Source organism: Asparagus officinalis, chromosome 1 (genome assembly GCF_001876935.1).
Source record: "Asparagus officinalis chromosome 1, Aspof.V1, whole genome shotgun sequence".
Taxonomy (NCBI): Eukaryota; Viridiplantae; Streptophyta; class Magnoliopsida; order Asparagales; family Asparagaceae; genus Asparagus; species Asparagus officinalis.
In genome coordinates, this window is record NC_033794.1 from 126,053,089 (window position 1) to 126,069,285 (window position 16,197).

General features: G+C 35.9%; 2 protein-coding genes across 2 annotated transcripts; one reads left to right on the top strand and one right to left on the bottom strand.

Moving 5' to 3' along the window:
- Window positions 1-5,530, bottom strand: LOC109834444 (serine--glyoxylate aminotransferase-like). The gene is given in 7 exon segments (XM_020402498.1): window positions 1-343; window positions 1,154-1,197; window positions 1,200-1,363; window positions 2,127-2,493; window positions 3,081-3,365; window positions 3,520-3,746; window positions 5,379-5,530. Coding segments are annotated over 6 exon segments (1,203 nt in total). The 5' UTR covers window positions 3,725-3,746; window positions 5,379-5,530; the 3' UTR covers window positions 1-205.
- On the top strand, window positions 6,759-9,483 carry LOC109841367. Its single transcript, XM_020410308.1, has 4 exons — window positions 6,759-6,820; window positions 7,033-7,665; window positions 7,953-8,594; window positions 8,847-9,483. Exons 1-4 carry the CDS (start codon window positions 6,759-6,761, stop codon window positions 9,481-9,483), a joined length of 1,974 nt encoding a protein of 657 aa, XP_020265897.1.

The following is a 16,197-nucleotide window of genomic DNA, read 5'->3' on the forward strand; positions in this document are numbered from 1 at the left end:
TATAAACAAACATCTAGTTATGATTTATATAAATGCAAGCTCTTTTACATGGGAAACAGAGGAAAACAACTGTAGAAAACAGCAACTAATAACAAAAGATAAAGTATCAATTATAAACCTTAGTACATAAATCAAGTTCTGCGTAGAGTATGGCGTGTATATAAGTTTTCTTACAGGGGGTCCAAGTAACAGACAGAAAGCTAGCTTAAATCCTAGATGGGATCATAGGGATGTTGTTCTGAAGATAAGCAGCAGCTGCAGCTACTCCACTCCCAAGCTTTACAGGGTATCCTACATCCTTGAGTATCATCTCCACTCCACTGAGGCAGCCAAGCAATTGCAGCTGTAAATTTAAAGAGAAAAGGGGTGGTTAGATTCCTAGTCATTGCATAAAATGAGTTTTTGATCCAATACCAAACATAAGCAAGTTTCTAATTACTAATGCTCACACTTGTGAATTATTGTTTTTATTAATATCAATGTCAAGGGTTTTAGCGCCTTTAACAGTTTCGCACAGAAATTATCTATACGGCCTGAAATAAGTCAATTTAATTGTAAACTTTCGATTAATTGATTTCTTTATAAGTTACAAAAAAACCCTGAAACTTATCTCAGAGAAAAACTACCCTGAACCATTGGAAATCTCATAAATGGTATTAGCCAGTAGAGTAATAAGTTTAGATCATGATAAATCAAAGTTTATGATGAAAGATATGAATGACGAACATTAATCATCTGTGAGAAAGCAACGCAACAATCCGATCACATTTTTAGATTTTTTACTCAACCTGGTAACTCCTTTATGAGATTTTACAATAAATTTTGAAAGTTCAAGTGGGTTTTCTTTGATTTAAAGTTCAGGGTTGTTTTGTGCAAAATTCTGCAAGTTTTGTATAACACAAGACTTCAGCAAATATTACCATATTATATGTTACCTATAAATAAAAGGGACCCCCTCTTCTATGTAAACCCTATTCCATCAATGTCTACACATAGTTAAACCATACAAAACAACCTCCTGCATCTACATATACCCATTCCATTTAGAATAAACTGATAATTTATATGAAAGATAAGAGCTCATTGAAGCACACAAATATTTATGTCCTGTGAATTTTTGTAGCAAATTACGAAGGGAAAAAGTACGACATACCTCATTTAGGTTACCAAGATGGCCTATTCTGAACACTTTCCCNCCACTTTGTTAAGCCCCAGCCCCAAGCTCAAGTTGTATCTCTTCCATGCCCTTCTTACAACTTCGGCACTATCGATATAAGGTGGAACAACCACTGCAGTCACTGTGTCACTAAACCATTCCTCCTTTTGTGTGCAGTTCTTCAAGCCCCATGCTTCAACAGCAAGCCTGTGATTTCAACAACATGCAACAAATATATATATATATATATATATATATATGTATCTTAAAATGATTCCAAAATCGTGAAATATCTGTTTACATATATTTTTATGTGTATTTAGAGGGTAAAAAAAAGTGTGACGTTTATATGATTCTGGCCTTTGAATCGTTTCCAAAAATTTGCACAAGATGTGCAAGAATGTTCTGAGGCATGGAGAGTTAATGCATTGATGATCTGATCCATCAATGTCGTGTTGTAAAATGTACGAGATTCAGACATATCAAGATTGGACATGATGTACACTAGTGCAGTAAAGTCGGCATTCCAAGTTAAATAAAGTGGATGAACTAGTTTTTTCTACTGATATAATGCTAGAATTAACCCCTATTACAATCATGGCCTGATGACAGGCTAAATTAACATGTAGTAGGACCATGTTTACGATATGATATTTTTTCTTTCATGGGCAATATCATGGTATTAATATCGACATTTAACGTCAATTTGGTATAGTTTTGTATAGGAAAAAGTATCAGATTGGTATTTTTTTTAATATAGAAAAACCAGACCAGAATGGTATTAATTATGATATTAATACTATTATGTTTCCGGTGAAAAAAAAAACTTATCGTAAACAGGATCTTTTTAGAAATGTCAATTTGGTTACTTACCCACGTGACACGACATGTTAACCAACAGGATTTGCATCAACTACATAAGAAGGGTATCAACCTGCAATACAAACATCCATACCAAGAATGAGCTCACCTTGTAGCTTTCCCCAAACGAGCATGCCTTGCGATTACATTATCAAGCCCTTCCTCAAACAGAAGGTCTAATGCAGCTCTGAGCCCATAGAGCAGCTGGATCGAAGGGGTGTAAGGCCAATAACTCCCCATTTTATAGAATTTCAGGTAGTCGTTCCAATCGAAGAACACTCTCACGGATTTTGCAGTCTTAGAAGCTTCAAGAGCTTTCGGGCTAGCACAAACAATTCCCATTCCTGTAGGCAACGAAAGAGCCTTTTGCGAACCGGTTAGAGCTACATCAATACCCCATTCATCCATACGGAAGTCAAGTGCACATATTGAAGACACTCCGTCCACGAGTATTAATGCTGGGTGGCCATAATCATCTGCAAAAGTTATCGACAGAGAATTAGACATCTGATTGTTACAATATACTTTACTAGCTGGTTTAAAAGAGTAGAGAATAAATCAGTTGAAGAACAGAGTTTCACAAGTGAACCCTTCACCTTATATACTAATTTGATAAGTAAAACTTTCTGGAAAAACCATTTAAAAGTAATATGATATGAAACCATTAGTCAGAATTTGAAGTAGTAATTCAAATATTGGAAGGTATGGCAGTCTGGCTTGAGGTTGTGCAAGTCTTTATAAGCTTAAATGGTTGTAGTTGTAGGTCAAGCTCGTTAAATTTACGAAGTTCCCCTTTGATCATAACATGAAAAGGAGTGGTTAGAACTTGCCGGTATGCTACATAATATACAAATCATTTCAAACTCCACCGTAATTTTTTTTTATCTATGAGCAAGGAGAGTGGCTTCAAAAGCAGTAAGAATACTTATCCCTTCAAGAAATCACTTGCGCAACTAATCCCTGAACCTGTACTGATTATTTGGTAAACCATGTAAATTTAGCGTGTGTATTCATTACATGATGATTTGGTTTGGTTAAAAAAAAAAAGAATTGTATTGCTTACCGAGCAATTTCCTTACAGCTGACAAATCATTGGTGACTCCGGTTGCAGTCTCATTGTGCACTATGCAAATGGCCTTGATGGTATGGCTCCTATCTTCTGCCAACTTCGAGGCCAAAACATCGAGATTGGCCCCCTGCCCCCAGTCACTTTCAACAACATCGACGTTGAATTTCAGGCGCTGTTGTTGATCGATCCATAGGAGACTGAACTGCCCGATCAGAAAAGATACAATCCTGTCACCGGGTGATAGCGTATTTGTAAGTGCACTTTCCCATGCCCCAGTACCTAGGTGATCAAGGCATCACATGATCATGTTAAACTACAAAGATTCAAACACATAGACGCATACCAAGGATTCAAAGAACTCTTCAACTTAACCAACATTGTATATACTCGACGAAAAAAAAATTATTTTTCTTCCTTTCTGAGATAGGAGTACCTGTGGTGGGGATGAGGAAAGGGGTCCCGCTTGTAGTCTTGAAGATCTTCTTGACATCCTCAAGAAGAGTCTTGGTGAGTGCAGGCACGGCTGGGGATCGGTAGTCCTCGTTGTTCCGGTTCATCGCCCTCAGCACGGGCTCCGGGATGTTCACCGGCCCGGGAACAAAAAGGTGGTTCCTCCCCGGCCCATATACGTAGTCCATCCTCTCTCCTAATCGCGGTTTCCTGCGAGAATCACAAAAGGTAAACGGGAATTCAAAGCTCACATCACTGATAACACACGAAGAAAGAACACTGTCATATTCATCAAAATGGCTAATAATGTGAGCTGGCATGTCCCTTTTATGGTGTTGTTAACGTGGTACACATCCAAGCCATCAGCTGTGTGCAACGTCAATGACACGTCAGTGAGCACCATGGAGGGACACAAAGGTTTCGATTTTCTCAAAAAAAAAAACGGATAAATTATTGAAGCATGCAAAATTAGGACAAAATATCATGATGGTTTTGATCAATTACAAAACATTTGAGAGATCTGTCCTTGGGTAGATTGAACACCCAATCGCATAAAGTGCATGAACAGTGAACAAATGCAACAAAAACATGTTTTAACTTTAGGGAAGGGATTAATTAGAGCAAAATAATTGAGAAATCTAGAAAAAAAAATGAGAGAGAATCATACCATGGGCTGCTTTTGAAGGAAATTGGATAGGATGGGCAAACATTAAAGATGCAATTGGGTTGGGTTCGAAATGGATTAGCGCCTGACTTTTGAATGGAATTTAGTTATTTTAAGTCTGCACACTCTATAAAACCCAATAGTTTGATGTTTAAGATTTTTGTGATATTCTGAACAAAAATAGTTTATGATAATGTTTCATAAAATCCCTAACTTGGGTGCAAACGAATCTGGTAAGGATGATACAAATACAAGTAAAATAAGAGAAAATATATACTGATCTACACAAAAGGATATGAAAAAGCCAGATGAGTAAAAAGGCTTCATATTGATATCTGTCAAAATAAGATAAGCATGTGAATAAAATAAAAGAAAATATGAGGATACAAAGCGGATAGGGAAAAAAGAAAGATAAGATTGTGAAAATTGTACGTAGCTCATATGATACAAAGCTAAGATTAGATTTATGCATCATCAAAATTAACCTCTAATCTATTAATCTAATGGTCAAAACAGAGTCTGAATATTTTTGATATGAATCCAGATATTTACATTATATATTCGTATCGTAATCATATCATATTCAGTGTAGATATCTAGTAATCTTTTGTGTATCTTAACATCTGTAAAAGTAATTTCAACCAAAATTTCATAACAAACAAGTAATTCAACATCAACTGAAAATTTCGACAGAATTAGACCATTTCAATAAAAAAACAAAAAGCAAATTTACATGATGATATCATGGACAAATTTTGAAAATCGACCCATTTATAAAAAAAATTACAAAAAACGACCCATTTACAACATATTTGTCAAAATCGACTCAGTTTTAGCCATCTGGCTGAAACTGGGTCGATTTTGACCAAAAAACTTATGCAACTTCACATGACTTCAAGTCCGTGAAGTTTTGTCTGAGTCGATTTTATGTTGTAAATGGGTCGACTTTTGCCTTTTTTTTGTAAATGGATCGATTTTCAAAATTTGTCTTGATATCATTATGGAAAAATACTCACATACCACTACCATCTTTCTGAAGTTTCTAATTGTACCACTAAATAAATAGTTGCTAGCAATCAAGTGGAGAATGAAGTTAAGTTGGAAACACAAGTAATTAAGTTGAGAATAAAGGAGTTTGAATTTCAAATACAAAGACAAAAATATAGAGCGAAGTTTACCTTAACTATGCTTCACTTTCTCTCTCTTCTCTTGTACTTAGCTTAACTATGAAGTTCTTTTTCCCCCTCTCTCCAAGTTTTAAGAGGGAGAGAGCGGACACTTTGTGCTCGTAACGGGCCGGAGATAAAGAGATAGGATAGGAACCCGCTGTGAGAACGCTGGTGCCCAAAGAGCCGCTGTCCACGGGCCCACCGGGATCCTACGTGGCAGATAAGAGGACTCCTGAGGCTGAGGAGCAAGGAAGTTATAATCCCCATCTTGACAGTTGGTGATATTTGTAACGTTGTAACGTCAGCAACGGTTCATGTTTCACTCGCACCAACTTGAAGTTGTTTGAACAATTATTTACTATTTGCGTTTTTTTTGTTGTTGTTGTTGTTAACATCGGTTTAACGTTTATAATATGATATATAGTTTTCTTCTTTTCCATACATTGCACTTGTAGCATAAGAGCATCTCCAACCCAAAAAGCTAAAATGGTGTAGTTTTTACACCAAGTTGGTATAGTTTTTACACAAAATCACTATTTCATCTCCAATCCATTACTAAAAATTGAGTGTCGTGAGAAAAAATAATTTTCAATCAATTTGACTAAAAATTATTATTATAAACTAATACCTGACTATTATAGGAACATTTCCACATTTTCATTATTATTAGGGAAAATTGCTTGGGGGAACCAAATAAAATTCGGCTATGCATCCCCACCCTCCAACTAGAGTCAAACACTTGGGGGCACCTTGATCCAAGTATTCATGCTATCTCACCCCAAACCCAACAGTGTTTCTCTACTTTATAGTGTATTTTCCAGCATTACCCATTTTGCTCTTTCTACTCTCATTTTCGATTTGGGTAACAGCGCTGAAAGCGGCTGTGATTTGAAGAACTTGGGTTTTGTCTTATTCGCCAGCCAAGCAACCCATCATGAAGTAGTGGTTGTCAAATCAGTGAGCTGGGGGGTTTTATGCAGGGAAGAGGTAGAATTGGAGGGGAAAATGTACACGGTTCCCTCCAAAATATTGCATTCCTCATATATACTCTTCTCTCTTTTGATCTACTGCTAAAATCTTCAACAACCTTCAACAATCATTTATATTCTGAACTTTTTCTTCTTAACTTTTTCAACAACCAAAATGGAAGATTCTTTAATGTGTGTGATTTCATTTAACAGTAACGCAACCCTTATTAAAGTCAATTCAGCAACAAGTTTAGCTGAATTGAAGATGAAAGCCACAGAGAATTTTAGAGTACGGTTCGAAAGTTTGTTGATAAGTTACTCTATCGAGAAGTTTCCCAATGTCTCGTTTGAGCTTTCAAAAGATGAAGATATTCTCAATATGATAGGTTATCATCGTTCAATGGGGTTAAATACGTTGACCATGACTGTTACTGAAAGAGATGAAGGACCCACCCATGCCATAGGGTCAGAAACAGAGCTTAAGTAAGTATTCAAAAGTATATTTTCATGTTCTGGATACACGTGACATATTCTATTTTCCCTTCTATTATATATGTGACCTGAAGACATACCACGTGACATTTGGACCTTATTTGTGATATATTGTCTTTATTTGTGACATTTGAGTCTTATATGTGACTTTACTGGTAAGTATCACATGTGACTTATATGTGACCTTTACATTAAACCTGCAGTGTTCCTAATGTAAGCTCACAGTCATCAGAGCATATTGAGCAACCTTATGAGAGTATCACAATCGAGGAATCAGAGAGGATCCCAAATGACAACCCTCAAGGAGAGCATGTGTATAGTATGAACGACGTAGTAAGTGACTCGTCACGGATCCCAGCATGGTGGAACGAGGCAATTACTGGAAAAGGGCAGCAATTTGAAAGTGCAAAAGAAGTTAGAATGGCTCTTATATACTACTCTATAGCTAAGAAGTTCGCTTTCAAATATGTTAACAATGAGCCAAAACGTATTCGTGCTAGTTGCATGTTTAGAGAAGAAACAAACTGCCCGTGGTTGTTTTTCGCTTCACCATTGAGCCATGTGTCGACATTTGCTATAAAGAAATTTGTTCCTCAACATACATGTGGACAACATAACAGCACAGCTGGTCACTTCAGAGCATCAAGAAGGTGGATTGCGAGTATGCTACAATCAATTATGAAGAGGCGTCCATATATAACCCCAACTGACATTAGAAAGGAATTGCACTCTCAATATGGATTAAGAGTTAATTATTCTAAAGCTTGGCGTGCTAAAGAGACAGCAAAAGATGAAATATTTGGTTGCGCAAGGCATTCATATGATTTACTATCCTGGTTAGTCCTCGTTATTTATTGATGCGTGAACGTTATATTTCAAAGTTATTTGTGACAACTTGTTCCTACATCTGCATGTGAGATTTAAACGTTATATGTGATATTTTGACTTTATATGTGACGTTTGAGCATTACATGTGATAGTTAGATCTTGTATGTGATATTTGGACTTTCTATGTGACTTTTGAGTATTACATGTGATATTTAAACCTTATATGTGATATTTTGACTTTATATGTGACGTTTGAGTATTTAACAAGTTATTTGTGATTTAACCATCTTTTTAGGTACCAGATGAAGGTGACGGAAACAAATCCAGACAGTGTCTTCAGCATTGAACAAGAAGAAAGGAGATTCAAACGTTTATTTGTGTCGTATGGTGCATGCATACAGGGGTTTCTCAAGGGATGTAGGCCGTTGCTCTTTCTAGATGGGACTTTTCTGAAGGATCGTTACAAAGGGATCTTATTAGGTGCGACCGCTTATGATGGTAATCAAGGCATATTTCCACTCGCATTTTCCGTTTGTGACCAAGAAAATGAAGCGAATTGGAGTTGGTTTATTCAAGGATTGCGGTATATATTGTACAATCGAACAGAACCATACAATCCACCCCATCCCCTTGTAATTCTGTCAGACGCCGACAAAGGAATAAAGCAATCTTTGAAAAATATATTTCCAGATGCGTACCACTCTAGGTGTGTACTTCATCTTGTTGAGAATTATAAATTGAAGCTTAGAGAGATGGGTTTTGCCTCAAGTGCTGCTCAACGTATTTCAAAATTATTGGAGTTTGCTGCATACAAGTACACAGAAGGAGAATTTAATGCTGTTTTGCGTCAGATTCGAATGACAGATCAAAGAGCTTACCAAGTAGCTCTAAGTTATGGTCCTAGTAATTGGGCCAATTCTGTATTTCCTGGTATAAGGTACGTCAATTATCATTACCTTTACTGGTTATATTATGCTGTTATATGAAATTGAGCCTTTAAATGTCACATTTCGCTTTTATATGGTCGTTCATCTGTTACGTGTGACCTTTACTTGTATCGTGTGACAATACTCCATTACATGTGACCAATAGCCGTTATCTGTGATCATTTGTTGTTAGTTGTGACATTTGTTAGTTATTTGTGACACATAGCGGTAAATTGTGGTAATGATTTTTTGTTTTCAATCAGATATGGGCATATCACTTCCAATGTCGCTGAATCTTTCAACAGTTGGATTCGTGTGGCGCGAACACTTCCCATTTGCGATATGATGGATCACATTCGTGTGCAAATTATGGAAAGGATGAATACTCGTCGCGAGATGGCAACAAAATGGAATAGCTATCTTTGTCCTGAAGCGGAAAAAATCCTCCAAGAAAATGTCACCAAGGGAAGCACTCTTGAAGTATCGCATTCTACAGCTGAAATCTTCGAGGTATCATCACAAAAATCAGTACAAGTTGATTTGGGACACAAAACATGCACATGCCGTGCATGGGATATATTGCGAATACCATGTAAACATACGTGTGCCGCTATTAACTTCATGCATAGAGATGTGTACCAGTTCTGCGATTGGTTCATGACGACTGAAGCTTTCAAGAGAAGTTACGAACCAATCATCTTTCCTGTTCCAAATTACGATAAGCCAGATGTCACAGATGAAACAATTAGCATTCTTCCCCCAAAGACGACAAAGAGACGTGGAAGGAACAAGAATAGGCGTATCAACAACAGATCTGAGAGTAGACGTGCAATTAGATGCTCAAGATGTCACGCTGAAGGACATAACCGAGCCACGTGCACTGAACCTATCGAAGATTAACGTTTCTAGGCAGAATGCAAACGCTTTTGTGACTATTGTCTGTTACGTGTAACTTTTTCCATTTTGTTGTGACATTTGTTTCTTGTATGTGACAAATTACCTATTCGTGTTACTTTTGCCACAAAAAATGTGACGTATTACCTGTTTGCATATCACGTGACCATTGTAACATACCACAACATACCAAAAGTCAATCGTACCTACCAAAATGTTACATACAAGTCTAATAAGTCACAAAGCATACTAAAACGTCACAACCGCCTCAAATGTCACACAAAATAAAAAATTGTCACCTACAAGAAGTGAAAGTCACACACTAAACTAAAACGTCACACACAAGACTCAAGAGTCACAGAGCATACTAAAACGTCACACACAAGATTCAAGAGTCACAGAACATACTAAAAAGTCACATGATGGCCCCAAATGTCACACAAAATAACAAAGTGTCACATACAAGACTCAAATGTCACACAGAACACTAAAACGTCACATGTGACTATTGTCTGTTACATGTCCATTTCAGCCATATGTGGTGTATCACCTGTTCGCGTGACATATTACCAGTCCGTATTTAATATCTTCCAGAACAGATCACAAAGAATTTACAAACAGCTAGTAACTGATAAGGAGAATATTTACAGACCTGTACAAATGTAGCATACCACAACGTACCAAAAGTCAATCATACCTACCAAAAACGTCACATACAAGACTCAAAAGTCACACGGCATACTAAAACATCGCGTAACAGCCCCAAAAGTCGTCAACAGCAATCCAACAAATGTCACACACAGCTAGTAAACTGGTTAGCCTGTACATCACCACGTTTAAACAAATGACACAGTTAATGTAGAGTCTAATACTTCCACTCAATCTTAGGCACATCACTACCCCCAAAGTACAAAAAATATTCTGGATCATCACTGTCTAATTTCAACCGCCGTTTTTTCCCTTCACGCCCTTCACATATGAGTTGAGCAGCAAGTCCTGCTCGTAGCATATGTGACTCCCTGTGCAAGGCTTCAACTTGCATTATCTCCCTTTCCTCGAGAATCGTCTTGATGAAAAAATACGCATGTATGCCACAATCATACCTGTAGAAATATAACATAACACTTAATACCAGAAATATAATATAACATAACAAGAATATAACACAGAGAATGTAAAACTATCACATAACAGCCCCAAAAGTCACACAGAATACTGAAATGTCACATATGGGCCCCAAAAGTCACACAGAATAACCAAAAGTCACATAATAGCCCCAAAATGTCACATAACAGCCCCAAAAGTCACACAGAATACTAAAATATCACATATGGGCCCCAAAAGTCACACAGAATAACCAAGAGTCACATAATAGCCCCAAAATGTCACATAACAGCCCCAAAAGTCACACAGAATACTGAAATGTCACATATGAGCCCCAAAAGTCACACAGAATACTGAAATGTCACATATAGGCTCAAGTTCAATGCCCACTTCTTGGCCTTGATCACCTTCTCCCTCTGCTTTCTCTTCCTTCCCTTCTTCTTTCTCCGCCTCATCTTGTCTCTCTATTTGAGGCTGCATACATGTTAAGAATGTATTTTTCCTCGTTTGAAATAGGAAATAAATTATAACCTCTTCTTTTTTGGGCATGATTTGTTTCTCTTCCTCAAATCTTTTCTCAATTTCGGCCTTAATGGCCATCGTATCAACGCCACGAGCAACAAGTTCTTGCTCATAGGCTTCATTCAGCATCACCAACTTTTTATAAGCGTCATCCTACATTAACAATAAACTGATAGTGAGTAAATGTCACAAATACAAAGATCGCACATAAAGTCATCAACTTTACCCCTTTTCCCACTCTTTTCTTCCTCGAAGCTTTTTTACCCGTAGCTTCCTCCTCCATTTCAGCCTTCCTCTTTGTAGACTTCTGCTTGATCTCCTCATGTACATACCGCGGCAAGTCATGCTCCGGTAAGATGTGGATTGCGGCCTCCGATTTCTTCGTTATTGTTGTAGTCCGCAGTGAACCCACCTTCTTACCCTCCAATGTCCAATTGGTCATTGGTGGCTTCGATTCATCTACTTTCGCCGGCTCCTTAATGTTTGATATCTCATAATACCATAGCTACAAAAAAGCCACATTCAAACAATGAAGTATCACATATTAGATATAAATGTCACATGTAAATGGCAATAATCACATACCAGCAGATAATATCACACATTAACTACAAACATCACATATCAGGGCAAATATCACACATGGGTCACAGTGAACACATATAACTAGACAATATCACATGTAGAAGACACTTATCACATAAACACATATTAACTATAAATATCACATGTCATATATTAGTGTTATATATCACATGTAAATGGAAATAATCACGTGTAACAAGATAATATTAGATACAAACTACAAATAAATAGCGGACTTAAACAATACCAATAAATATCACATATAAAGGATAATGATCACAGATAAGGTGCAAATGTAACATATAAATCTCAAATATCACATATAAAGGGTAATGATCACATATAAGGTGCAAATGTAACATATAAATCTCAAATATCGCATATAAAGGGTCATGATCACAGATAAGGTGCAAATGTAACATATAAATCTCAAATATCACAGTTAACTCACCGATAGCAAGGGAGCGCAGCCGCTAAGATATGTCAGCCCCTTCGTCGCTTTCTTCACAGCCTTGAAGGAGTCCCACAATTCCTTATAGATGATTGCCGTCCATGGGAAATGATCAACCGCATCTACTCGAGCCACATATTTGAACATATGACGCGGTGCATTCATTCTCGCGGTTGGGGTTCATATCATTGTCAATTGATAGAGGATTTGAAGCATAACAAAATCTGAAACATCGGATTTCTTTTTGGACCGAACCAATTTCTCCAATAGGGCCTCAAGGTAGCCTCAGCCACTCTTGTATTGTGATTGTTGCTTGTTGCTGAAGTATGTGGTCCATATCCTATTATCCATGTCGCGATTGCCTTCGGGTTTCTCCCCTTCATCATTAAACCGAGTATGTTTGCGCACCTAATTTAGATCAAACGTGTACGCTTGTTTAGTCCCGGTTTGGCTATCATTGAAGAAAAACTTCCCCGTGCCTAAATCCACATTATCCAGCAGCAGCGTGATGGTGGCCTTGTCGGATGGAATCATACCAAAACTAACATAGTTCTTGAAATTGGAGGATCCATAAGCCCTCCAATGTTCAGACCTCATTTGTGGGACAATGCCATCCATAAATTGACAATATCCACGGATATTGCAACAAATTCTTATATCATGTTTACTGTAAAAGACAACACAACAGATACTAAATCAACTGTCTGAGATGATGAATTGACAATGCCAAAACTAACTTAGGGTTCTAATGCGTATAAATTCACAATGCCAAACAAATTAAATGAACAGATGTGAACAATTGGGTAGATACTTACATCTCAGGCTTTATTGTAGCTGATTCAGATGATGAATTCGACATCTGTATTTTCAGCAGCGTCACTGTGGGGTTCGGTGAGGATGAGAGATTCTGGCGGTCGACGAGCTTGCGGTCGTCGGTGGGGGGGTCCTTGTCGGCGGACGAGAGTCGACGAAGTAAAGGAGAGTCGCCGAAGAGGAATACGACGAGCGGTGATGGATTTCAGAAGAACAGGGTTTCGAAGTTGGCGACGAGCGGGTTTCGAAGAAGACGAGTCGTGGCGGCGGTCTTCGACGAAGACGACGAAGTCGAAGAGTCGAGGATGAAGTCGAGGATGACGATCTAAAGGGTTCGCCAAAGAAGAAGGCGACGAGCACGAAGTCGAAGAAGTCGAGGATGCAGCGGTCTTCGATTGTGACGACGAAGACGAACACGAAGTCGACGAACGAGACGGCTGAAGCGTTGTCGTCGGCGGCGGAGGAAGAGGGTTCCAGAAGGGGGAGAGTTTCAAACTCTTTGACGGAGGTTTGGGGGTTTCGGTAACAGATGTGACTTTTTCAATTTTAAATTGCCAAGGGTAATTTGGGGATTTTTTTTGGTTATGGGTCTGTATACTATTTGGGGGCTTTGTTGCATTTTTTTCTGTATAAGGGTTTTCCAGTAATGATTCTTGGGCTAGGGGTGGGGATGCATAGCCGAATTTTATTTGGTTCCCCCAAGCAATTTTCGCTTATTATTATTGCCCTAAATTTTGAAGTTGTGGGTAACGAGCAGTGAATAATTTTTATTGGATCTGGACCAAGTATTGTTAGTCAAGCCCATTTAAAAGGTTTGCTTCAACGATTTGCGAGCAATGTTCTTGAAACTTTCTAAATACTGAAAATATGTTTGTCACGTGAAAAGGTGGGTTGGGGGGGGGGTTGAAGATCTATAAACAGTGTGAATTTAGGATTATCTATAAATTATATTATGTATAATTATAGATAAGGTTTAAGCTAGTAAAAACTTTAGTTTTTTTTTGGACTAAAAAGAATACCACATCCAACTTTGGCCCTATCATCTTATAATCATACTCCCTTTAAAAGTACGAGTTCCGAAAAATCTTTTAATTGACAAAAATATCCTTTGAATTTAAATACTAATCCATTAAGTAAGAGTAACTTGATAAATTGATGAATTCTTATTGGATATACATAGTATGAAGATAAGGATGTAGTTTAAATTAAAATGTAAACCTAAATAAAAGAGCAACTTAAGTAAATTAGACGATTTATTAAGTACCAAATTTATCCCCTCGCTCTTATATGTGATAAATGATCAAATTGCAAATAATTGTTCATGTGCTACATGATTAATAATGCCAAAGTGAGAACATTTATTCACATGTTATATGATTAATAATTACACACAACGTGACGATCTCTCACCAACTAAAATTCAAGTAGTTCACAATACGCTTAGGTTAATTAGATGATTTATTAAATACCAAATTTACCCCCTCGCTCTTATATGTGATCAATGATCAAACTGTAAAATTAGATGATTTATTAAATACCAAATTTACCCCCTCGCTCTTATATGTGATCAATGATCAAACTGTAAACAATTATTCACGTGCTACATGAATAATAATGTAAATCTGCAAATAATTATTCACATGCTATATGATTAATAATTACACACAAAGTGGCGATCTCTCACCGACTAAAATTAAAGTAGTTCAAAGTACTGCATAGTTAGTTTCAAATTTAATTTAATTATTCTATTATTATTTAAACAGAACTTTATTTATAATTGTTATCCTCTCACATGCAACATCATATACCAATATATATAAGCTAAGAAATTACAATAATTTCTATAGTACTTTTATCCCCTTCTACAAGCATGTGCCTTTGCTATTAGATTAGATTAGATTATTTTAAAACAAATAATTATATTGTATATCTGATCTTTTTCAGATCAAGAAATTACAATAGCTTTCACAGTACTTTTATCTCCTTCAACAAGTATGTGTCTTTGTTATTTTCTTCTTATTAGAATAGATTAGATTGTTTAATAATTATGAATTATAAAATTGTAACAATTTTCACAGTATTTTCATCTATTTTCTTCTTATTAGATTAGATTAGATTATTTTAAAGTATTTAATTATATTGTATGTTTGATTTCTTTTCAGATCACAAAGTTTAATTATACTATTATTATCAAAATAGATATTGTTTGTATAAAAGTCAAAGAGAATCCCACACGTTCTTTGATCTCAATGCCAATTATAATACTTATATATGAGTTTTTGTTAAAATAAATTTTATGTATGTGGTTAGCTTATATGATCCTACTTTAATCAGATTAGATAATTTAACATTTATTCTTTACACTCTTACTCTTCCACAAAATCAATAGTTTTTCAAAATTAATCTTGGGGGTTGTTTGCATTAAAAATTATGTTAGAGGGCCCATACAATTTGTTTTATAGTTTAAGATTGTCAACACATTTTGTCGCTTATGCATATCAATTATGAGTAATAATATAATTTAATTGATCCAAGTGTATCCTAATATATTTCTGGACTCATATCTTGTCTTTTGCTCTTTGTCATGTACAAACCTAGCTATTCTTATTCAATTCCTTCTTTTTTCTTTTTTGTCTCTTGACATTGTCTATTGTTCTTCATTATGTATAAACTCATTTTATGGATTAGGCTTATGGTTTTTGAGGGGGAGCAAAAGACAATTAGGTTGATTTTGGTGTTGGACTTCATTATTTAAAGAGATTAATTTAAAAAAATTCAACATCAACCTGATATCACAATTGATATAGATGATGAAAACGCTACTTTAGAATTGCCTAATCAAAAGATAAATGTGGAGAAAGATTGATCTCGACTCAATTAAAACATGAAATAAAAAGAATAAATGATAATATTTTTTGAAAATTTGATACTATAACTTAATTTTTTGAGTAAAATTAGGAATTTTTAGAATGAATTTTCATGCAAAATTTTTAGTATTTTTGCATGCTTATGTGATTGCTTTTATCATATAAAATTATATTGTAGTTACCATTAATCTTTAGTTTTGTCTTTTTATTATTTTAAGTCTATCAAATAATGTAGGCTGAGATCTCATATATATATATATATATATATATATATATATATATATATATATATATATATATATATATATATATATATATATATATATATATATATATATGTGTGTGTATATATATATATATATATATGGGAAAAGTGTT